Source organism: Amborella trichopoda, chromosome 13 (assembly GCF_054954075.1).
Source record: "Amborella trichopoda isolate Santa Cruz 75 chromosome 13, AtrichopodaSantaCruz75HAP2 v2.0, whole genome shotgun sequence".
Taxonomy (NCBI): domain Eukaryota; kingdom Viridiplantae; phylum Streptophyta; class Magnoliopsida; order Amborellales; family Amborellaceae; genus Amborella; species Amborella trichopoda.
Window position 1 is genome coordinate 44,884,004 of NC_142348.1, and position 22,561 is coordinate 44,906,564.

At 40.2% G+C, this 22,561-nt stretch overlaps 1 protein-coding gene across 2 annotated transcripts; it reads left to right on the top strand.

The window, feature by feature from the left end:
• On the top strand, positions 1-18,438 carry LOC18442602 (E3 ubiquitin-protein ligase UPL1). Of its 2 annotated transcripts, none has more exons than XM_006852817.4 (17): positions 1-374; positions 486-615; positions 2,855-2,950; positions 3,037-3,243; positions 3,760-10,318; positions 10,731-11,824; positions 11,997-12,296; positions 12,489-12,696; positions 13,046-13,317; positions 13,635-13,933; positions 14,673-15,771; positions 16,038-16,184; positions 16,296-16,376; positions 16,515-16,740; positions 17,106-17,245; positions 17,638-17,744; positions 18,109-18,438. In XM_006852817.4, exons 2-17 carry the CDS (start codon positions 520-522, stop codon positions 18,209-18,211), a joined length of 11,034 nt encoding a protein of 3,677 aa, XP_006852879.1. In that variant the 5' UTR covers positions 1-374; positions 486-519; the 3' UTR covers positions 18,212-18,438. The 2 variants fall into 2 exon arrangements, with proteins under 2 accessions (XP_006852879.1, XP_020528075.1); XM_020672416.2 differs by having other exon boundaries at positions 10,740-11,824.
• The last annotated feature ends 4,123 nt before the right edge of the window (positions 18,439-22,561 follow it).

Here is a 22,561-nt window from a genome sequence, read left to right on the forward strand (position 1 = left end):
GAGTGATAAATAAATCGATGCTAAGGACCGACTTTCTTTTTGCAAAGCGGCAACGCACACCGTCCCTCTCTTCCGATTTCATTTTCTCTCTCTACAAAATTCCCCAAAGATTCTCGACTCTACTCTCTCTCTCTCTCTAAAACACCTCACCCAGGGGAAGAAGGGATTGTATAGTCATCTCGCTTCTTGCCCTATAAAACTCCTCACTTCCTCCAAAGCAGAGGAAAAAAGTTTTAGAGATTGAGAGAAAAGGTAGAGATAGAGTAGAGAGAGAAGTGGAAACCCTTGTGTTGGGTTTGCTTCGCGTGGTTGCCATCGATGTGTAGCATCTATTTTCTCTCTCTAGAGTTCTGTAACCCTGTTGATTGAAAAAGGCAAGCGAAATACCTGTGTTTGTCTGTCTTGTTATTGCTTTATTTGATGGGTTTATTGCCTGTTAATCTGTGAAAAAATGACTTATGGGTTCTGCTATTTTCTCTCTCTAGGAGGCTTTGATAGCAGAGAAAATCTGGAGATTTGATGGGCTCGATTCTAGCCAGCCCACCTTTGCGGCTGCGCCAGATTTTATCCGGCGAAGCCACCATGAGACCCTCTGTTAAATTGGACACTGAACCGGTAAGTTTTTTTTGTTTGAAAGGGTAATAATATTAGTTTCCTTGATTGTTATTTGATCGATCAATTTGGATTCCAAAGTTGGCCTCTTTCTTCCATGAATTGTGAAGAATAGGAATGGATGCATGTGTAAAGGATTAGGTTTTCGCTAGAAGGTTTATTTTTTTCGTTGCTTTTTTTGTGGGAATTAGGGTTTTCTATTGATTTTATGGGATTTAGGGTTTCATTCTGTGTTATGGTCTCCATTTTCGGATTTGAAATGTTGACTCCTTTGATAAAGGTAAAGGACATCTATTATTTATGATGATTTAGGAACTCATTTATTTTCTGGAGTTTAGGATTATAAGTTCTACTCTCCTTGTTAATTTGGTTCTTAGGTTTTGTTGCATGGCTAGGGTTTGATATCCTTTTTGTGAAACATATGTAGAGTGAGGGTTCCATCAGTCATGTAATATGCTCAGAGATTGGAAGTTCCCAAGTGTTTTCTTCTTCCTCCTCTTTTTCCCTTTACTTCATTGATCAGCGACTTGTCTAGTGTTGGTTGTTTAGAACTTCGCACAAAATATTGGAAAAAACGCTCAGCTCCATTAGTTTCTATATCCAATCCTTTCTCTTTTTTATTGAGAATTTGAGATGATATCAGAAGTTAGAAGACGATGTATTATGAAAGAATATTACTTGTATACATTTCCTGGAAATTTGTAATTCGTCAGAATGTATTAATCACTTTTTAAATTGTATTTTTGTTAACTTACAGAGAATATTACTTTTTCTTTCTTTGAAAGAGAGTCAGATTTTTCAAATTATAAGAAAACATTTTTTTGAATTTCACACTTTTGACCTCTTTGGGTCTAGTGGTATTGGTGAAAACTATCATCCTCAGTGTTGATTGAATAAAGTAAAAATAGTATATTGTTGAATTTTAGAGGTTTATAGGCTGTTGCTACGTTGTAGCCAAATATGGTCAACGAGATATTATCAAGAAGTTATGCTAATAAAAAAAAAGGAGAAAAAGGAAAACAAAAAAAAAAAAATCTAGAGGTTCTTTTATCTAAGACATGTACCTTTGACATAATATTTAGTTATTTACTAATATTTGGTTTATTGGGTTTCAAAAGGATCTATATCATTCCCCCCTCTACGAGAACCAAGCTTCTCTTCCCCTTTCTAGAACTTGGAAACTTTCATCAGAAATGGGAGTACTGAAGTGGAAATTCTGGAACCTTGGAATGAGTCAGTGAGAGAGGCATGGCAGGAGGAGAGAGATCTCTAGAGTGATGAGTTGGTTGGAGACTTGTTTTGAAATTCGAATTATAGATGCATGAATGCTGGTTTATTTAGGTGTATTCTTTCTTTTTGAATTTATTATTGTTTTATGGATATTTTTCTATTGTATCTTGCTGTTTCATTTGTTTTATCCTGGATATCCATATGCCATTGTCATATACCAACTAGGAAATCCAGAAAGATGTATATGTTTGTCTGAGCATAGATATATGAATAACACCATGTATTTGTCTTTTTTTTGGAATGAAATAAACACCATATATGGATATAGATAATAGATTACAGTTAAGACAGTGCGAAATAGGGGCTCTATTTGTCGTCACTAAGTCTCAGCTTAAACATATGATATATGAAAATTGTATTCTATTCAGAACCTAGGTCATATAACATGGTCTCTGATGAATTCCTCGAAAGAAATAATTGATAGATCTATACTGGGACCTAAACTGTAAGCTTGTGGCATGTAATGGTTCCCTTGAACCTTTGAGTCATGATTCAATTCCCATGCTTGCCGACTCAAGAAAATATACCTCTGGATATTATGCATCCTATGCATGCTCTCATAGAAAATTGTTACATTACATTTGTTGAGTTTTGGAAAGAAAAAGGTTATGCATTATGATAATTGACATGATATTCTCTAATGTGCTCAAGTAGATGTCCACATAAAATATGAGATGCTAGTCTCACATTTTTAATTCTTAAAATATGTTTCTTGGAGAATAACCACTAGAAGAATTATGTTGTTGCATTTTCTTTCAAGAGTTCATTTTGGCACGTTATTGTTGATTGCCTCTGGTATGTTAGGCTTGCAGAGCGTTGTGCAAATAGAAAACCTGATAAATATAAGTATTACTATCTTTGTTTATCAACATTCAATATGCATGTTAGGTGAACTTTATAAAAAAAAAAACATTCAATGTTGACTAACCACGTATTACATTAATTTTTGCAGCCACCCAAAATAAAAGCATTTATTGACAGGGTGATTAAAAGTCCACTGTCAGATATAGCAATACCTCTATCAGGCTTTCATTGGGAGTACAATAAGGTATAGTCTCTCTCAAGTTTCAGTTTGGATACTTGCTTATTTTATCATTTGTCTTTTGAATAAATTATGGTTGGTTATTCTTTCAGGGAAATTTCCATCACTGGAGACCACTATTCCTCCATTTTGATACATACTTCAAGTCATATGTATGTTGTCGGAAAGATCTCCTTCTGTCAGATAATATGACAGGTGAAGATGCTCTTTTTCCAAAACATGCGGTCCTGCAAATATTAAGAGTCATGCAAATTATTCTGGAGAACTGTCACAACAAAAGTTCATTCAGTGGCCTAGAGGTGAGCCATAAATATCATGGAAAGTTAAATTGCATGGTTACATAGATATTCGCTATTAATTGCATTTTTCTGTTCCTCTTAGCTTGCTATTGATGGTAACTTGATAACCTGCATTTTTGCTGTACTTCTTTGTTTATAATATGATTTTGAGTTTCAGCTTCATGCTGAAACCCAAGAAGTTTATGACTGTCTATATGCATGTGTGTGTATGGGTGTTTGCGTGCTTGCGTGTTTGCATATATATAGTATACTTAGTCCAATGGACTTTGGAAGACCTTAGTTCATTGGGGACCATCCAGTGAATTATGGATAGCGATGAAAAGGTTGTGGACCTGGCATTGGGGTCATGTCCCTCTCTGGTAGTCATACTCTTTCTAATGGACTAGGAGCATAATGCAGTCCCCTAGATATTTGGCTTGTGATTTATTCTGTTCTTCTATTTGTTTGTTTACTTATTTATGCATCTCCGCTGTGGGCTTCTTGGTCTGACTTCCTCTTATTGTTTTACTGCATCAGCATTTCAATCTCCTGCTTTCATCTACCGATCCAGAGATTCTCCTGGCCACTCTACAGACACTTGCTTCTTTAGTGAGGATAAACCCATCTAAGTTGCATGTGAATGGAAAGCTGCTTGGATGTGGTGTTCTGAACAATTGTCTGCTGGCTCTAGCCCAAGGCTGGGGAAGCAAAGAAGAGGGGTTGGGTTTGTTCTCATGCGTCGTGGCCAATGAGAGAAACAAAGAGGAAGGCCTATGTTTATTCCCATCCGAGGCAGAAAACAATTCTGATAAAACCCAATATCGACTGGGCTCGACCCTACATTTTGAGTTCCAAGTCCCAGCCTGGCAACAAAGGGATGATGGAACTTCCCATGCTTCTACAAGTTTATGTGTCATTCACATGGAGGATCTTAATCTTCGGCAAGAGGATGATTTAGCTATTTTAAATCAGTTGGTTGATCAATATAATGTTCCGCAAGAGCAAAGGTTTTCTTTGCTGACCAGGATCAGATATGCTCGGGCCTTCCGTTCCGTTCGAATCTCCAGGCAATATAGCAGGATCTGTCTTCTTGCCTTTATTGTTCTGGTTCAGTCCAGTGATGCCCATGAGGAGTTAGTGGCCTTCTTCGCTAATGAACCGGAATGCACTGTCGAACTAATCAATCTCGTTCGTTCTGTGCACGCGGTTCCTGAAAACATAAGGACTCTGGCCATGCTTGCTTTGGGAGCTCAACTAGCTGCCTACTCGTCCTCCCATGAAAGGGCCCGAATACTGAGTGGGTCAAGCATTATATCTGCAGGAGGGAACCGGATGCTTCTATTAAGTGTGTTACAGAAGGCAGTCATGTCACTAAGCAGCCCCACCGACCCATCCTCTGTTCTCTTTGTGGATGCCATGTTACACTTCTTCCTTCTCCATGTGATATCATCATCAAGTTCGGGGAGTGGGATTAGAGGATCGGGTTTGGTTCCTGCTCTTTTGCCCCTATTGCAGGACAACCACCCTGGTCACATGCACTTGGTTTGCACGGCAGTGAAAATAATTCAAAAGCTTATGGATTACAGTAATGTGGCTGTGACCTTGTTTAGGGATCTTGGTGGGTTGGAGTTTCTGATTCAGAGGCTGCAAGTAGAGCTTAGCAGAGTAATTGATGCCTCTAGTCTGAATGACAAGTCACCAAGCATCGGGGAAGCTCTGATCTTTGATGATGAGATGTTATTCTCGCAAAAGAGGCTCATCAAGACACTGCTTAAGGCACTTGGGTCTGCTACTTATACCGCAAGTAACTCCTCGAGACCTCAGAGCTCTTACGAGACCTCTTTGCCCGCTTCTTTGTCCCTAATATTTCGGAATGCGAAGAGATTTGGGGGTGATATTTATGCCTCGGGTGTCACTGTAATGAGTGAAATCATTCACAAGGACCCAACTTGTTTCCCCATTTTGTATGAATCAGGTCTTCCTAATGCCTTTCTGAGTTCGGTGACGGAGGGGATCCTTCCTTCCTCACGAGCCGTCTCATGTGTTCCCAATGGTCTCGGTGCAGTCTGCTTGAACCCCAAGGGTTTGGAGGCGGTCAAAGAACAGAATGCTCTTCGGTTTCTTATCACCATCTTCACGTCCAGGAAGTATTTGGTGGCACTTAATGAAGGCATCGTTCCTCTTGCAAATGCAGTTGAGGAGCTATTGAGGCATGTATCTTCTTTGAGAGGAACTGGGGTTGACATAATTGTTGAGATTCTTGAGAAACTTGCTTGTCTGGGTGAGGGTTCATGCTCTGGGGCTTCTTCCTCTGAACCAATCGATGAAAACACTGCCATGGAAACTGATCCTGAAGAGAGAGAAACTGATGGGGGCATGGATCTGGTTGAGGCAATGGATGGTACTACTGATGGGGTCAGCTGTGAGCGCTTTGTGCAGCTATGCATCTTTCACGTTATGGTCTTGGTTCATCGCGCTGTGGAAAATGCAGAAACTTGCAGGTTATTTGTGGAGAAGAAGGGCATAGAGGCCATAATGAAGCTTCTTTTGAGGCCAAGCATTGCACAGTCATCTGAAGGAATGTCTATAGCTGTTCACACAACAGCTGTTTTCAAGGGATTTACTCAGCAACACTCTTCCACACTTGCACAAGCCTTCTGTTCTCATCTCAGGGACCATTTGAAACAGGCTCTCGATGGGTTGAGCCCTGTTGCGGGGTCATTTTTACTGGCTCCCGGAATTTCTCCTAGGAAGGATATATTCTCGGGCCTTTTTGTTATCGAGTTCCTCCTGTTTCTTGCCGATGCTTCAAGGGAGAACCGGTGGATGGCTGCTTTACTCAATGAGTTTGGAAACGGTGGCAAGGATGTTCTTGAAGACATCGGTCGGCTCCACCGAGAAGTTCTATGGCAAATTGCCCTCCTTGAGGATTCCAAAGTGAATGTAAAGGATGAAAATGGTGCAAGTTCTTCCAGTGGGGGATCACAGGGATTGGAAAATACAAGCACAGGTGATGCTGATGAGCCAAGATTTAGCCCTTTCAGGCAGTTACTTGATCCGTTATTTCGGCGACAGAGATTGCCATCTGGTTGGAGTGCAGAGTCTCAGTTCTTTGACCTCATAAGCCTTTATCGAGATTTTGGGCGAGCTACTGGGTTCCATCAGAGATCAGCTGGCATGGATGGCTCATCGAGTTCACGATTTGGAAGTGGGGCTCGACAACTAACAGGCCCTTCTGAGGGGGTTACACCTACAGGTGCCACAGGTGATAAGGAAAAATCCTATCATACCTCATGCTGTGATATGATGAGGTCCCTTTCTTTTCACATCAGCCACCTGTTTTCTGAATTAGGCAAATCGATGTTGCTTCCTTCTCGAAGGCGTGATGATTCTCCCAATGTGTCATCCTCTGCGAAATCAGTGGTTTCCACGATGGCCACCATATTGTTGGACAATTTGAACTTTGGGGGCCACCTAGATCCTTCAAAATCAGACTCGTTTGTATCGACCAAGTGTCGCTACCTGGGTAAGGTCATTGATTTCATTGATGCCATTATTTTGGACAGGCCAGAATCTTGTAACCCCATTTTGGTGAACTGTTTCTATGTGCGTGGGGTCATTCACGTTATTCTCACCACTTTCGAAGCCACCAGTCAGTTGCTTTTTACTGTCATTAGGCCACCCACTTCTCCTATGGAGACAGAGGATGGGAATCCTAGACAAGATGGAAGGGATGACACTGACCACTCATGGATATATGGACCACTGGCCAGCTATACTTTGCTTATGGACCACCTTGTGACTTCTTCTTTTATATACTCCCCCTTCACAAAGCACTTGCTCTGCCAACCTCTTATATCGGGTAATGTGGCAATTCCTAGAGATGCCGAAGCATTTGTGAGGGTTCTTCAATCCAAAGTTCTTAAGGCCATTCTTCCTATTTGGAATCACCCCCAATTCTCAGAATGCAATCTTGAATTTGTCTCCTCGATTTTCTCTATCATACGCCATGTTTATTCTGGGGTTGATGTGAAGTCAGTAAATAGCAGCACTGCTGGTCGGCTGGCTGGGCCGCCTCCAGATGAATCAACAATCTCTGTTATTGTAGAAATGGGGTTTTCAAGGTCAAGGGCAGAGGAAGCTCTAAGGCAAGTGGGCACAAACAGTGTGGAGATGGCGATGGAATGGTTGTTCTCTCATCCTGAGGAAGCTCAAGAAGATGATGAGCTTGCTCGTGCACTGGCCATGTCCTTAGGGAACTCGGGGTCCTCTGGAAAAGAAGATGCAGTTGCAAATACGGGCACCTCCGAGCAAGAAGAGGAGTCGGTTCAGCCCCCCCCTATTGATGATTTGTTAATGACATGTGTTAGACTTTTGCAGCTGAAAGACTCATTGACTTTTTCAGTGAGGGACCTACTGGTAATGATGTGCTCTCGAAATGATGGCAATTGCAGGCCCAAAGTTGTTACCTTTGTGATTGATCATATAAAGCTCAGCAGTGGCAACACCACATTGCTGTCTGCCCTATTTCATGTTCTTGCTTTGGTTCTCCATGAGGATACTGCCTCTAGGGAAGTTGCAGCAAAGCATGGCTTGACTGGTATAGCCTTGAACTTGCTTGCTCAATGGCACCCGAGCTCTCTAGATGGGGATAAGACACATGTGCCCAAATGGGTCACTGCATCTTTGCTGGCTATTGATGAGATGTTGCAGGTGGACCCAAAACCCAGTTCTGAAATTTCTGATCAGTCAAGGAAGGATGAGACTAAGACGGAGAATTCTCTAGTGAATGACGAAAATGCATCCAGTAATAAATTACAGACTTCCTTGGGGTTAACAGCACGTCACACAACACTACCAGAACAGAAGAGGCTCATTGAAATTGCTTGTGGCTTTATTCGGGATCAACTTCCTTCTGAAACTATGCATGTTGTTCTCCAGCTATGTGCTACGCTTACCCGAGTTCATGCTGTTTCTGTGACTTTCCTCGAGGCTGGAGGGTTGCACTCTCTTCTTTCCTTACCTACAGTCAGTCTATTTTCGGGATTCGACAATGTGGCAGCCACTATAGTCAGGCACATTCTTGAAGACCCGCACACTCTCCAGCAAGCTATGGAGTCCGAGATAAGGCACAGTCTTGTTGCAGCTTTGAATAGGAATTCAAATGGCAGGGTGACACCACGAAACTTTCTTACAGGCCTGGCTTCAGTGATTACTAGGGACCCGGCGGTTTTTATGCTAGCTGCTCAATCAGTTTGCCAGATTGAGATGGTTGGAGAAAGGCCTTATGTGGTGCTGCTGAAAGATCGAGAGAAGGAGAAATCGAAGGACAAGGATAAACCATCTGACAAAGATAAGAATCTGCAGTCTTTGGAGGGAAAAAGTCCAACAGGTGACACACCAAGCAAAGCTTCAGATACAAGTGTGAAGAGTAGTAAAGCACATAGGAAATCTCCTCAGAGTTTTATAACAGTGATTGAGCTCCTATTGGATTCAATTGTAGCATTTGTTCCCTCCTTGAAAGATGTCAGCCAAACAGATGGAGCATCTTCATCAGTCGATATGGAAATTGATGAAATTTCAAGTAAAGGAAAAGGAAAAGCCATTGCTGCTGCTCCCTGTGAAGACAAATCAGATAGTAACCAAGAAGCATCGGCGTCACTAGCCAAGAATGTTTTCATTTTGAAGTTGTTGACTGAAATTCTCTTGACATATTCTTCATCAGTGCATGTTCTCCTTCGAAGGGATGCTGAAATAAGCTGCTCTCGTGGGGGTCCTCAGAGAGGATCCTCAGCAACTGGCATCAGGGGTGTATTTTACCATGTCCTTCACAAGCTTCTTCCCTCTCCTGGAAACCAAAAGAAAGATAAGAAATCAGATGGCGATTGGAGGCAGAAGCTAGCCACTAGATCTAGCCAGTTCTTGTTGGCAGCCTCCATCCGGTCTGCTGAAGCCAGGAGAAGGATCTTTTCTGAGATCAGTAATGTCTTCAATGACTTTGTCGGGTCATCTGGTTCTGATGAATTTAGGGCACCGGATTGTAAAATGCAGTCCTTCATAGATCTGATAAATGAAATCTTGGCTGCTCGCTCGCCCACTGGTTCATATATATCGGCAGAGGTTGCTGCAACTTTCAGTGAAGTTGGTTTGGTTAGGTCATTGACTCGAACTCTCCAGATCTTGGATTTGGATCATCCCGACTCGCCCAAGCTTGTAACCGCAATTGTCAAGGCTTTGGAGGCTGTAACCAAGGAGCAAGTCCAGTCTGCTGACTCTCACTCTGCAAAAGTTGACACGCCAACAAACCCTGGTTCGAATTCAGAGGAACTGAGGGGAAGTGAGAATGGAAATGGAGTGGGTCAAACCTCTGAGCCTCCTGCTCAACCGGCTTCTAATCAGATGGCAACTGAGCAGTTAGAGTCTTTTGGCGGGGCTCTTACTTCTGGTGGGTCTGACTCCGTTACAGATGATATGGAGCATGATCGGGATGATGCTCCTGATGCAGAAGATGATTATATGCATGATAATTCTGAGGAGGCTGGAGGTCTCGGAAATGGTGTCTCCACAGTCGGGATCAGTTTTGACATTCAGCATGATGGGCATGATGACCATGAAATTGATGAGGACGATGACGAGGAGATGAGTGGGGGAGAGGAAGTAGATGAGGATGAAGATGAGGATGAGGAGGATAATGATGATTTAGATGAGGATGAGGTCCATCACTTGTCACACCCAGACACTGACCAGGATGACCATGATGACCATGAGATTGATGAGGATGAGTTTGATGAGGATGTTTTGGAGGAAGACGAGGATGAAGATGAAGACGATGAGAATGGGCTCATTGTTAGATTGGAAGACGGTATTAATGGGATCAATGTCCTTGACCATTTTGAGGTTCTTGGTAGGGATAGTAATTTCCCCAATGACTCTCTTCGGGTGATGCCTGTTGAAGTTTTTGGCTCCAGACGACAGGGCCGCACCACTTCTATTTATAACTTGCTTGGTAGAGCTGGTGATCATGGAGTTCCTCTTCGGCATCCTCTTTTGATTGAGCCTTCTACCTCATCACAATCAATGACTCTCAGACAATCAGGCAAGCCTCCATTTTTATCGGCATTTTATATTTGCAAATTTTAAGCTAGATTTCTGATCAAAATTAGATGTAATCTCTCCTTAATCTGTCAAAAGTCTGAAAGTGCTTTTCTAATAATAAAGAATTTATCATTCTCTAAAAAAGAATTTAAAAGGTGTCTTGTTCTTGATCTTATCCCAAAATTGGCCCCCTGTTGGAAATTTAAGCCATGTCTTTACTGTTGACTTAACAGAATATCTTTAGTGCCTTAATTTGATCTGTAATCAAGATTTAGGCTTCTGGGTCCACCTGAAACTCCCCAGATATCTGGAATTTATCTTTAGCATATATGACTTTATCTGGAATTTAACTTTAGCATACATGACTTTCCTAGCCTTTATAATCTGTAACAAGTATTGGTTTCACTTTTCAGAGATTTCAGGTGATATGGCCTTCTCAGACCGGAACTTTGATAATGCTTCCTCACGTTTGGATGCTATTTTTCGCTCGCTGAGGAGTGGACGCCATGGCAACCGTTTCAGTATTTGGGCAGATGATAGCCAGCAACGAGGGGGACCTAATGCCTCTACGATCGCTCAAGGCATCGAAGAGTTATTTATTTCACAACTGAGGAGGCCGACTCCTGATCAGCCTTCTAACCAGGCTGCTACCACAACTCCCCCAACCCACGATAAGATGGAGGCCAACCAGATGCAAGATACTGAGCTTGGGGTAGCAGAAGAAGCACCAGTTGATACTGGGAACACCACAAACAGTGAAAGTGGGGTTATTCGGTCCTCTAACCCAGCTGTCGTGGATGCATCTGGAGATGCTGGTATGGTGTGTCCTTCTTCTGAGCATGGTTTTCTTCAGGGAACCGATGCACCACACTCACAGGGTGAGCCCCCCATTGAAATGCAATGTGAGCGCACCGATGCAGCGGTTCAAGATGTGGAAGCAGTAAGTCAAGAGAGTGGTGGCAGTGGGGCTACTCTTGGAGAGAGCCTCAGGAGCTTGGAAGTCGAAATAGGCAGCGCTGATGGCCATGATGATGGAGGAGACAGGCATGCCCCATCAGAGAGAATGACATTGGGAGTGAGAAGGCCGTCAGTTCCAATGCAAGCAAGCAGTAGAGATGTTTCTTTGCAAAGTGTTAGTGAAGTATCCCGAGAGCCTAGTCAAGAAGGAGCTGAACAAAATGAGAGGGCAGAGGAAAACCAGAATAATGCAAATATGGAGTCTGCTTCTATTGATCCTGCTTTCCTTGATGCTCTTCCTGAAGAGCTCAGGGCGGAGGTCCTTTCTGCTCAGCAGAATCAAGTGGCTCAGCCTCCTGCTGAACAACCGCAAACTAATGGAGACATTGACCCTGAATTCCTTGCTGCCCTCCCTCCTGATATTCGAGCTGAAGTGCTGGCTCAACAACAGGCTCAGAGGTTGCATCAGTCTCAGGAGTTGGAAGGACAGCCTGTTGAAATGGATACTGTTTCGATAATTGCAACGTTTCCATCTGATCTGCGAGAAGAGGTAGCTGTTCTCTCTCTCTCTCTCTCTCTCTCTCTCCCCTATATATATATTTTTGTTTTTCGTTTTTCTATTGAATTGAGTTGGATGAGGTTTTCCTGTGGTGTACAAAATTTCACATGTACTTCAGCTTCTCATTTTTTATTTTTTATTTTATTTTTATTTTCAATATTAGGTTCTGTTGACATCGTCGGATGCCATTTTGGCTAATCTGACTCCTGCCCTTGTTGCTGAGGCAAATATGCTACGTGAAAGGTTTGCACACCGTTACCACGGTGGTACGCTTTTTGGAATGTTCCCTAGGAATCGGCGTGGTGAATCTTCTGGTAGGGGTGATACGGGTCCATCCAGTTTAGACAGAGGGGGCATTGTTTCACGGAGATCAAATGGAAGCAAGCTAGTTGAAGCGGATGGTGCTCCTTTGGTTGATACAGATGCTTTGAAAGCTATGATACGTCTTCTTCGTGTTGTTCAGGTTGTCATTCATTTATAACTTATGAGATGCAATGATATTTTATTCCATTTAGCTGGTGATATAAACTAACTCCTTTTCTGAAGCTTGAAGCTCGATTTTGATTTTGTTTTTACTAGTTGTGATTGAAGTAATCGATGCATGTTTTCTATTCATGACAACAATTATGTGATCTTGAACGATATTTTTATGCAGCCATTGTACAAAGGCCAACTGCAACGGCTTCTGTTGAACCTTTGTGCCCACCGTGAGACCAGAACTGCATTGGTGCAGCTTCTAATGGATATGCTTATGCTTGATGAGAGGGGAATGGGAAGTACTTCAACTTATGCTGGAGAACCATCTTACCGGTTATATGCATGCCCAAATAATGTGATTTATTCTAGACCCCAATTCTTGGATGGTAAGGTTTAATATTTGTTTCTTGACTATTTCTGAATGAGTTCATAGATCCTCGTGTGTGTTTTTTTTTCTTGGTAAAGATTTCGGGTCTTTGTACATCTTGATTTGTGGTTCCCATTTCATTGATAAATAATATTAACAATGATTTCTTTATATTACTCTGACATAAAAATTGTGAAACTCTTGTGAATCCATTTCTCTATTCTCATCATGAACATGGCTTATGTGGAGGGCCTTTTATTCATTCTTTGAAATGTTTGGCCATTCTCACGAATTTTGGAAATGCTATTACTAGTGATTCTAAAGTTGGAGGTACTAATTCATCCTTCTTTGCTTCCATTACTTAACAGGAGTTCCTCCCCTGGTCTCCCGGCGTGTATTGGAAGTTCTGATATACTTGGCCCGGAATCATCCATATGTTGCAAAACTCCTACTTCATCTCAAGCTACCACAACCTTCTTTAAAAAAATCTAATTTATCTGATCAGGCCCGTGGCAAAGCTGTGATGATTTTGGATGATGACCAAGAAGAAATGAAACTGAAGGGAGATGTATCCATAGTCTTGCTTTTAAGCCTCTTGAATCAGCCTCTCTATTCCAGAAGTGTGGCTCATCTTGAACAGGTAGTCTATTGTGCCTTTGATTTCAGTTAAGTGGGTTTGTCTGTTGAGGGGGAAAGAACTTATAATCATGGGCCTATTCGATTGTTGCTGTCCAATAAAATTATGGATACCGATGGAGAAAGAGTGGACCTGCCATTGGGGTCATAACTTTGTTTGCCTTTCTATGTCCATCATTGCTCATCATTCCCTTCTGGGGGTGAGGTCCCAATGGACTAAGATTTTTCCATGGTCCTTTGGATTATAGTTTTTTGTCTTTGGTGAACGGCAACCTTTTCTTTTGGAATATTAATGGATCATTTTTTTTCTCTTGTTATCAGTTGCTGAATCTCCTTGAAGTTATCATGGACAATGCGGAAAGTGAATCAAACTTATCAAACAAGTCCGGTGGGTCTCAACTGGAACAGCCGTCTGCGTCTCAGAGTGCCTTGCCAGATAGCCAGGCAAATGCTAGCAATGTTGGGTCGTCTTCTACTGAGGAAGTCAAACCAATTGAGACTGATGAGGATTCACGGCCTTCGGCTTCTGGCACTAGCGATGAAAATAATGTTTCTGCTGTGCTATGCGATCTTCCTACATTGGAGCTTCGACTTTTGTGCTCTTTGCTTGCACGAGAAGGGTAAGTTTTTACATATCTTAAGTTTTTACATGTGCACTAATGACTACCTTGTATTCTTAAATAAACGGAGTTCACAATAAGATGATTCACCCTTGGCACAAAAAATCTGCAATCATCCCTATCCATCAGATATGATTTGAGGGGCTGGGGATGCAATGTTAACTGTACTTGGTGTCCATCTGAGAAAATTTTCCTTGGCTTTGTGTGCGGAAATGATGCATCACGGCTGTCTGATTTTACATCTGATGGCCTGGGATGTTTGTAACCTTTGCTGAAGGCAATGGTCTCATTGTATACAATCCCTATTAAATATGTTAATTTTATTGTGTTTCTAATGAAATCCCTCATTTGTGAAGTGGAGCTTTGAATCTCCTATGACTTTCTAGTGTTTGGCTGGTGCCATTGATGGTCCTTGATTTGGTACAAGTTTAATTTGTTGGTATTGGGTGCAAAATAATTTAGTTGTTAACAAAGGCTCGTTTTATAATTGTCTGGGAGAAAAATATGATGGCTTGTTATTCAAATGAAGCATCTCTGTTGCAAAGTAAACGATGCTTACATACATGGACGCGTATATGAAACATCCTTCAAATTTTTTATGCTGCATATACTTTAGCAAATCTCAGTGCCACTCTTCTAAACTTCAATAGATAGTTCGATAGTATTGACCTTAAGTTTTATCTTATTGTCTTTGAATTCTTATTTGCTCATTCCAGTTTGCGTGGATATTTTTTTCCAGGTTGTCGGATAATGCTTATGTTCTCATTGCTGAGGTTATAAAGAAACTGGTGGCCATAGCTTCCACACATTGCCGTCTCTTTATCTCCGAGCTCGCTGATTCCATTCAAAGCTTGAGTCAATCTGCAATAACTGAACTCCGTAGTTATGGTGAGGCAGAAGACATGCTATTAAGCACTTCTTCAACAGATGGGACGGCAATTCTCAGAGTTCTTCAAGCCCTGAGCTCACTGGTCTCTTCTTTGCTAGAGAGAGAAAAAGAAGCTCAAGTCCTCTCTGAAAGAGAGCAAAATGACCCGATTATGCAGGTGTGGGACTTGAATGCAGCCTTGGAACCCTTGTGGCAAGAGTTAAGCATCTGCATAAGCAAAATAGAGAGTAGCTCCTCGGATGGTTTGCCTACTCTCTCTGGTTCTTCCCCCTCTACTTCTACAAGTGTAGTTCCTCCCCTTCCAGCTGGTACTCAAAATATATTACCATACATAGAGTCTTTCTTTGTGACTTGTGAAAAGCTAGGACCAGGGCAATTAGGGCCGGGCTATGACTTCGCCAATGTCTCAACTCCTGAGGCTGAAGATGCTTCTCAAAAGTCCTCAGCCAGCCATTCAAAGGTTGATGACAAGCATGGCGCCTTTGTGAAGTTCTCAGAGAAGCACAGGAAGCTGTTGAATTCTTTCATTAGGCAGAACCCAGGCTTGCTCGAGAAGTCCTTTTCTATCATGCTTAAAGTCCCTCGTTTCATTGATTTTGACAACAAACGAGCTCATTTCAGATCAAAAATAAAACACCAACATGACCATCATCATAGTCCTTTGAGAATTTCAGTGAGGAGGGCCTATATTCTCGAGGACTCTTATAACCAGCTCAGAATGAGATCAACCCAAGATTTGAAGGGTCGACTGACTGTTCATTTTCAAGGGGAGGAAGGCATTGATGCTGGTGGACTGACTAGGGAGTGGTATCAGTTGTTGTCCAGGGTCATCTTCGATAAGGGCGCTTTGCTTTTCACTACTGTGGGCAATGAATCCACGTTCCAGCCCAATCCTAACTCTGTTTTTCAGACTGAGCATCTCTCATACTTCAAGTTTGTCGGACGAGTGGTAAGTGTGTTTGGCCTAAGAAAAATATCAGATCGGGAGCGTGTTTGATCATGCTAGTGGGTCATAAAATTTGGCATATCTAAACAATATCTTGTGCTTTCAAATTTTTTACATGACTATTTTACCACAATTTGGCTATTAAAAGAACTAGATGTGGTTAAAATTGTATTTAAAAAGCTGAAGGTCCATATACTATTCTCATTGCATTTCAGCATGGTGCTTAGAATCCTAGATAGCTGTGCAATCCTAATATTTGTCTATTTCAGGTTGCAAAGGCCCTATTTGATGGGCAGCTTCTTGATGTTCACTTTACTCGGTCCTTCTACAAGCACATTCTTGGAGCTAAGGTCACCTATCATGACATTGAGGCTATTGATCCTGACTTCTTCAAAAACTTGAAGTGGATGCTAGAGGTACTCTCATATGCCTTTACGAGTTCACTTGTTTGTTTGCTTTCCTTAAGTCTTTCAAAATTTCGTACCTCCGTATTTATCTAAATGGTATTCTTTTCATCTTTATTGCAGAATGATACAAGTGACATCTTAGACCTTACTTTCAGCGTGGATGCAGATGAGGAAAAACTTATATTGTATGAGAGAACAGAGGTAGTTTTTCTTTCTAATTTGGCTATCATCTGTTATTGCTGTTGCATTATTTTGGATTATTGCATAAGCAGCATAACAAGGTGCTTTGTGGCTCATACTGATAAGAAACATAAGCTAATTATTGGGAACTGATGCCAGGTGACTGATTATGAATTGATTCCTGGTGGCCGCAATGTGAGAGTTACTGAGGAAAATAAACACGAATATGTTGATCTTGTGGCAGAGCATAAGCTCACGACTGCAATTAGGCCTCAGATAAATGCATTTATGGAGGGTTTCAATGAACTAATCCCAAGGGAACTGATATCCATATTCCATGACAAGGAACTGGAATTATTAATCAGTGGGCTTCCTGATATTGATCGTAAGTTACAACCTGTTCTCTCTCCGACTACACTTAAATTGCAAGAACAGCATTGCTTACGATAGCATCTGTGTTTTAAATTTCAATGATTTTTAATCTTTATTTGTTCTTGTATTCCTGTGGGGTTCCTATTATTTCTTATTTTACCTCGTCTTGTAATAATATTTTCTCATGTAAGAGATCTTGCTATCTGTCTGTTGGCAAAGTGAGATTTTCATTGCTAAAGTTGTTTCAATGTGTATTAGTTTTCTCAACTTCATCTCCCGATATTTATTTGTATCTTTGCGAAGAACGGCTTATAAATGAACATAAAAGTGCATCCTTTTCTTGGAGTAGATAATAATTCCTATCTGTGTGGCTTGTAGTGGATGACCTCAGAGCGAATACAGAGTACTCAGGATACAGTGCCGCCTCGCCTGTGATTCAGTGGTTTTGGGAGGTGGTTAATGGTTTCAGCAAAGAAGACAAGGCCCGTCTTCTGCAGTTTGTGACTGGAACCTCCAAGGTAAGCTTGTTTATTCTGAGTCTTTTATTTAAATACGTATCAAGAAGTTTCATTGTGGTGACCAACAATTGCTAATTCTTAGCTCTTCTTTGTTTTCTTAGTAGCTTAGCTCCTCTCCCGCCCTCCCTCCCTCCCTCCCCCCCCTCCCTCTCTCTGTCTCTCTCATGCACAACTTGCAAGGCTGCTATATGCAACTCTGCCTTCTGTCGAGTGCACACATGCTCACATGCACTGTTATATCTGTCATCTGTCCCCAATGGCCCCTTGATGCATAGGGTTGTGTGTTTGTGTCTACGTGTGCACGCACGAGAGAGGTATTTTCTCGTGGGCACTGTTGTAAAGAGAGGTATTTTCTCTTGGGCATTATTGTTTACAAAATACGTTATTTGCAGGTGCCCTTGGAAGGTTTTAGGGCGCTTCAAGGGATCTCTGGCTCGCAAAGATTCCAGATCCACAAGGCATATGGCAGCCCTGATCACTTGCCATCTGCTCATACTTGGTATGTACCATTAGTCATCTTTTGTGATTGCACCAATAAAAATGCCTTTGGGTACAGAAAGATCACAATTACCTTAGCCATCAGATGTGAAATCTGGTGGCTGACGGTGCCCTACTGATCATATTCCAAAGTCCTAGAAAAGAACTCTTGGGTTGTGTAGAGAAAATATGATGCAGCCCCCAACTGTCGTATTTCATATCTGGTGACTAGGGGTGATTGATATTTTTGTCCAAATGTAAATGATTTTATTCTCTGCACACTCCAAAACAACAAGGAGAGAATCCATTTTCTTGATTGTAATATCTTGATTGCAATTAAAATGGATAATATAGAACAGTCTTTTAATGAGAGAACTTCCATGCAGTTTCAACCAGCTGGATTTACCAGAATACCCCACAAAGCAGCAGTTGCAGGAGAGGCTACTTTTGGCGATCCATGAAGGGAATGAAGGTTTTGGGTTCGGCTGATTTGAGGCGAGATGTTGGTATGCCTGCATGCGTTTGTGTAGATAATGTCAAGAGAAAGGGGAATTCATGTGGGTGATAGGAGATATATATGTTATTTGCTGTACAGTTTATTTTCACTATGATTTTACATTTCGGCAGTTTTTGTAATTTGCCGCATGCATCAAGAAGCCCAATTTGAGTTCTTGTCCGCATGCACCAAGAAGCTAATTTGAGTTCTTGTTGCTGCTTATTGTGGGTTTCTCTCTCCCCCTTCCCCCTGTGGGTCTCTCTCTCTCTCTCTCTCTCTCTCTCTCTGTTCTTTCTCGCTCTCTATACATGTATTCAAATAAATCTAATGAACTATGAAATTGGTTCTATCTGTGTAACTACTTCACTGCGGTGTTGATTGGAACTTGACAAATTAGTTTTCGATGTGCTAAACTTATACAGGAAGAAACTAAAACAAATGTTTTCATTGATATTTTGAAACGTGTTCATACTACAAGAACTTAGGAAACTGATGGATTGAGGACCCAAAAACAATTTAAAACCTCTGCAGTTAGTTCTGCCCTAAGAAAGTGGATTTGGACCGGATTGGTTGCTAGTGATCTGCCTCATCTGGTTCTACGTAGTGCAGGTGGCTCAAGCCAGTTAGGCGGCTCACACCAATACACACAAGTAATGGACAAGCAAGGGGACAAGGGCCATGGCCTAATTCTATTTGCACTATATAATCATCAGTAAATGGTTTCAAATTCATGGGTTACAGGATAGCCAACCTTTACTCTTGCGTGGATTGCTTGACACACTACACCCACTTTATAGCCTATAGAAGCCTACTCTCTCACCAAGTTTCTGATCCCCTGGACTAGCATGCACGCAGCTAGCTGGGGTCTGACTTGGTGTAAGATGGAATCTCATAGTGCCATTCCTTTCAACTAAGTGTTCGAAAAAATCGATCTGGCTTTGAAAACTGGCTAAGGGCTGGTTCCGAATAACCGGCTAGTTAGACCGGCCTAACTAGGCAAGTCCTGGCCAGTCAATTTTTTTTTTAAAATACAAAAAATAAATTTTAAAAAGTATATGGAAAAGTTTATATAGAGCCGAGGCTCTAAACAATCAAATTAGAGCGTACTTCAAAAAATTCACTAGAAGAAGTTGTTTTGATGTCCAAATATTATCAAATCGATCATCTCGACATCAAGAAGCATGGACATGAGAAAAAAAATGAATTTCAAGTTTTGAAAGTAGTGATCTTATAATGCATTTTTGGACCGATCATGCTCGTGTAGAAAGAGTACACTATTTGCCTTGCCTTCTTTACCCTGATTTTTACACGGAGAGAGAGAGATTCCCCTCTTTTGCCCCAGCTTTTAGAGAGATGTCTTCACGCGTAGAGTCAGATGCTTCTGTAGAGAGAGAAAGAAAGAGAGTTGCCTTGGTTTTTCTTTCCTGCACATGTAGGGAAGAGACCTCGAGCCGCTTTTTTGGTGTAGAGTAAAAAATATTTTTTATATGTGCGCCCTCTTTTTAGTACACTTGTCTAAAATTTCATTATGATCTGATTTATAGAAAAATAATTAAAATTAAAACAGTGATATGCATTTTGAACCACATGATGAAGATTTGACGACTCTCATTCTACCTATATTACCATCTATTATCGCTGGCCAGTTATTGTTAGCTTTTTCCATATATATATGCATTTGGGAACTATGGTTGTGGGATTCATATTGAAGATGTCCCACCATTTTACTAAGATGGTTTTTCCCAGGCGTGGGATGTAAGTATGGTCGGGTGTATTATTGACAGAGATTGAGTATTCCCATTTCATAATCCATGAGAGTTGGTATAGTGCAACAAAGTATAAGTGATTGTTTGTATTATCGTCACTATTATTGAATATAACAAATTGTTCCTGCATTTTTTGGAAAGCAGGAGGTAAAATTGAAGTAGTTGATCCCCAAACTAAAAACCAATTTTTAAACTTGGGGAATCGTTCGAAAATGGGTAAGCGAAACTGAATGTACCAGCTATGAGTGTTATTTGGATTTTGGTAATAAAACATTTTATGCCAGGTTTCTATGTACTAGGCATATTTGTAATATTTGTATGAAAAATTAGGATTATGTAATTTTTTTCCTTGAGCAGGATTGCAACTTCACTCATCATAAGAAAGCAATTTCTTGATCTTTATTTTTGAATATGCAATTACTTTGGTATTTTGCTGGTAGTAATGGACAACAGAGATGGATCCTGTTTCCATAAGAATGGCTTCATAATACTCACGAGTTTTGACTCCATTGGTTGGATTCAAATGGTTTATAAGATATAATGGAGCAAGTTTAATAGGATCCATATTAGTATGGTGGTCATCTATTGTAATATCCATAAGATATGCTTGTTCAATATATGCAGAGCGATGAACATTAGGCCTTTGGGTTGGTTTTGATTGAGCTGGAGTATAGGCGGGAGTGGATGTATTAGTGTCTGGATAAGTGATTTGGTGAATAGGAGAAATGGAAGGTGAAAAGGTTGCCAAAGGCGGGTTATCACTTATATTTAATTTCTCGTTTTAACGTACAAAGAAAGTTTTCTTTATTTTGTAATTGTCTTTTGATACTATTGATTTCTTTTAATTTTGGTTTATGAATGAAGTCAAAATGTATTAGTACATTTTGATAATTAGAAGATATTCCTGTTTGATCTATTGATAAGGGATATAGTAATGTAAGGAATGAGACTCCAAGAATAATAGCTTGGCTTAGTCCTTTGACCATGATGAATGATGTGTTGATACATTGTTGATTATTACAAACAGATGTATTGGATAGTTTATAATTGATAAAGAGTCGACTGCCATCTACAGTATTTAGGATTTGAGTTGTTTTGTCAAAATATTTTGTTGATACTAATCCTTCATTGATGCAATTAAGATCAACACCTGAATCTATTAAAGCTGATGTTTGAAAGCGATAATCTTCAGCAACTATAATAGTGACTTGAACAAACCATTTTTGAATCATAATTTTATCTATCAGATTTACAGAAGAAGTTGTGATAATAAGTGGTTTAGCTTCTGAGGTTTCTGGTATATCTTCCGGTGGATTCGGACTATATGTTGTGACAAGATGATTGAAGTCAATTTCATCTGTATCTGAATTTTGATGAGATAAATTTTGTAATTCTAGGATTTTAATTCTATTTTTAAATTGATAAACCTCTTTTTTAACTTCTTTAATTTCATGTTTAAGGTCTGAAATAAAAGGTTCTTTTTGTTTAGTGAAGTGTTGTTCACTAACTCTTTTCATAATAGAGGCAAAATTATATTCATCAGGTGTTTTACTAATAGGCGATATTTTTGCTTTTGTTTTAGCTAGATTAATAAATTTAGTAATCACAGATCTTTTTTCTTCTGGATCTGTAATTTTTTCTATGAGATCTAATATTAAATTATCTTCTTGGGTAAGCATATGAAGATTATGTGTGGGTATAGGACAAATGCAATTGGATTCTTCCATTTGATGAGATCATTTTGTATCAGTAGAAGAATCTGAAGAATCAAATGATTCTGTCCATATTAGGTCGTCATCTTGAATATTCCCTATAAGTGATTCAGTAGAATTTGAGGAGGTTGTATCATAATTAATTATATTATATAATTTTGATTTGATTGATTCATCTAGGTGTAATGCTTCTATTTTCTTTTTTAATTTGCATTAGTGTTTGTAGTGGCCAACTTTTTCACATTTATAACATACTGGTAGTTTCTTTTTATTTTTAGTATTTGGAGAAAACTTTTTTATAAATTTCTATTTAGATTTTTTATATTTCTTCTGTACTTTATCGGATCTATAGTTTTCCTTTTTGTATTTTTTTTTTCCTTATATAATTTTTCAGGTTTATTTTTTCTATCTAGATGATAACCAAATTGTTCACAAAAATCACTAAGTTCTTTATGCTTGGTAATTTGTTGTTTATCAAGTTGTCTTTTGAGTTTAAGATCAGTACATAAATCTAATCCTTCAGCACATATTTCTGCTGATAGTTCTTCAAGTGTATATGCAGAATATATGATAACTCCATTATGTTTCTTTCTTAGTCGTTCTTTGACTTTTTCTGCAAATAGGTATGGTAGACCAGCAATAAATTTTTCTTTCCAATGGTCTAACTGACAATCTTCTCGTATAAGTAATCTTGAGAAAAAGACATCCTTATACCATTTATAATGGGATAAAGTAGGACAGCGAAGGTTGGACAGCAGATCTTCTGATCTTGCTGCTAATAATGCTGTACTTCCTACGAAATGTAGTGTAATAATATATATTAAGGAGTTTACTGCATCACTTTCAGTATAAATTATTTCTTGAT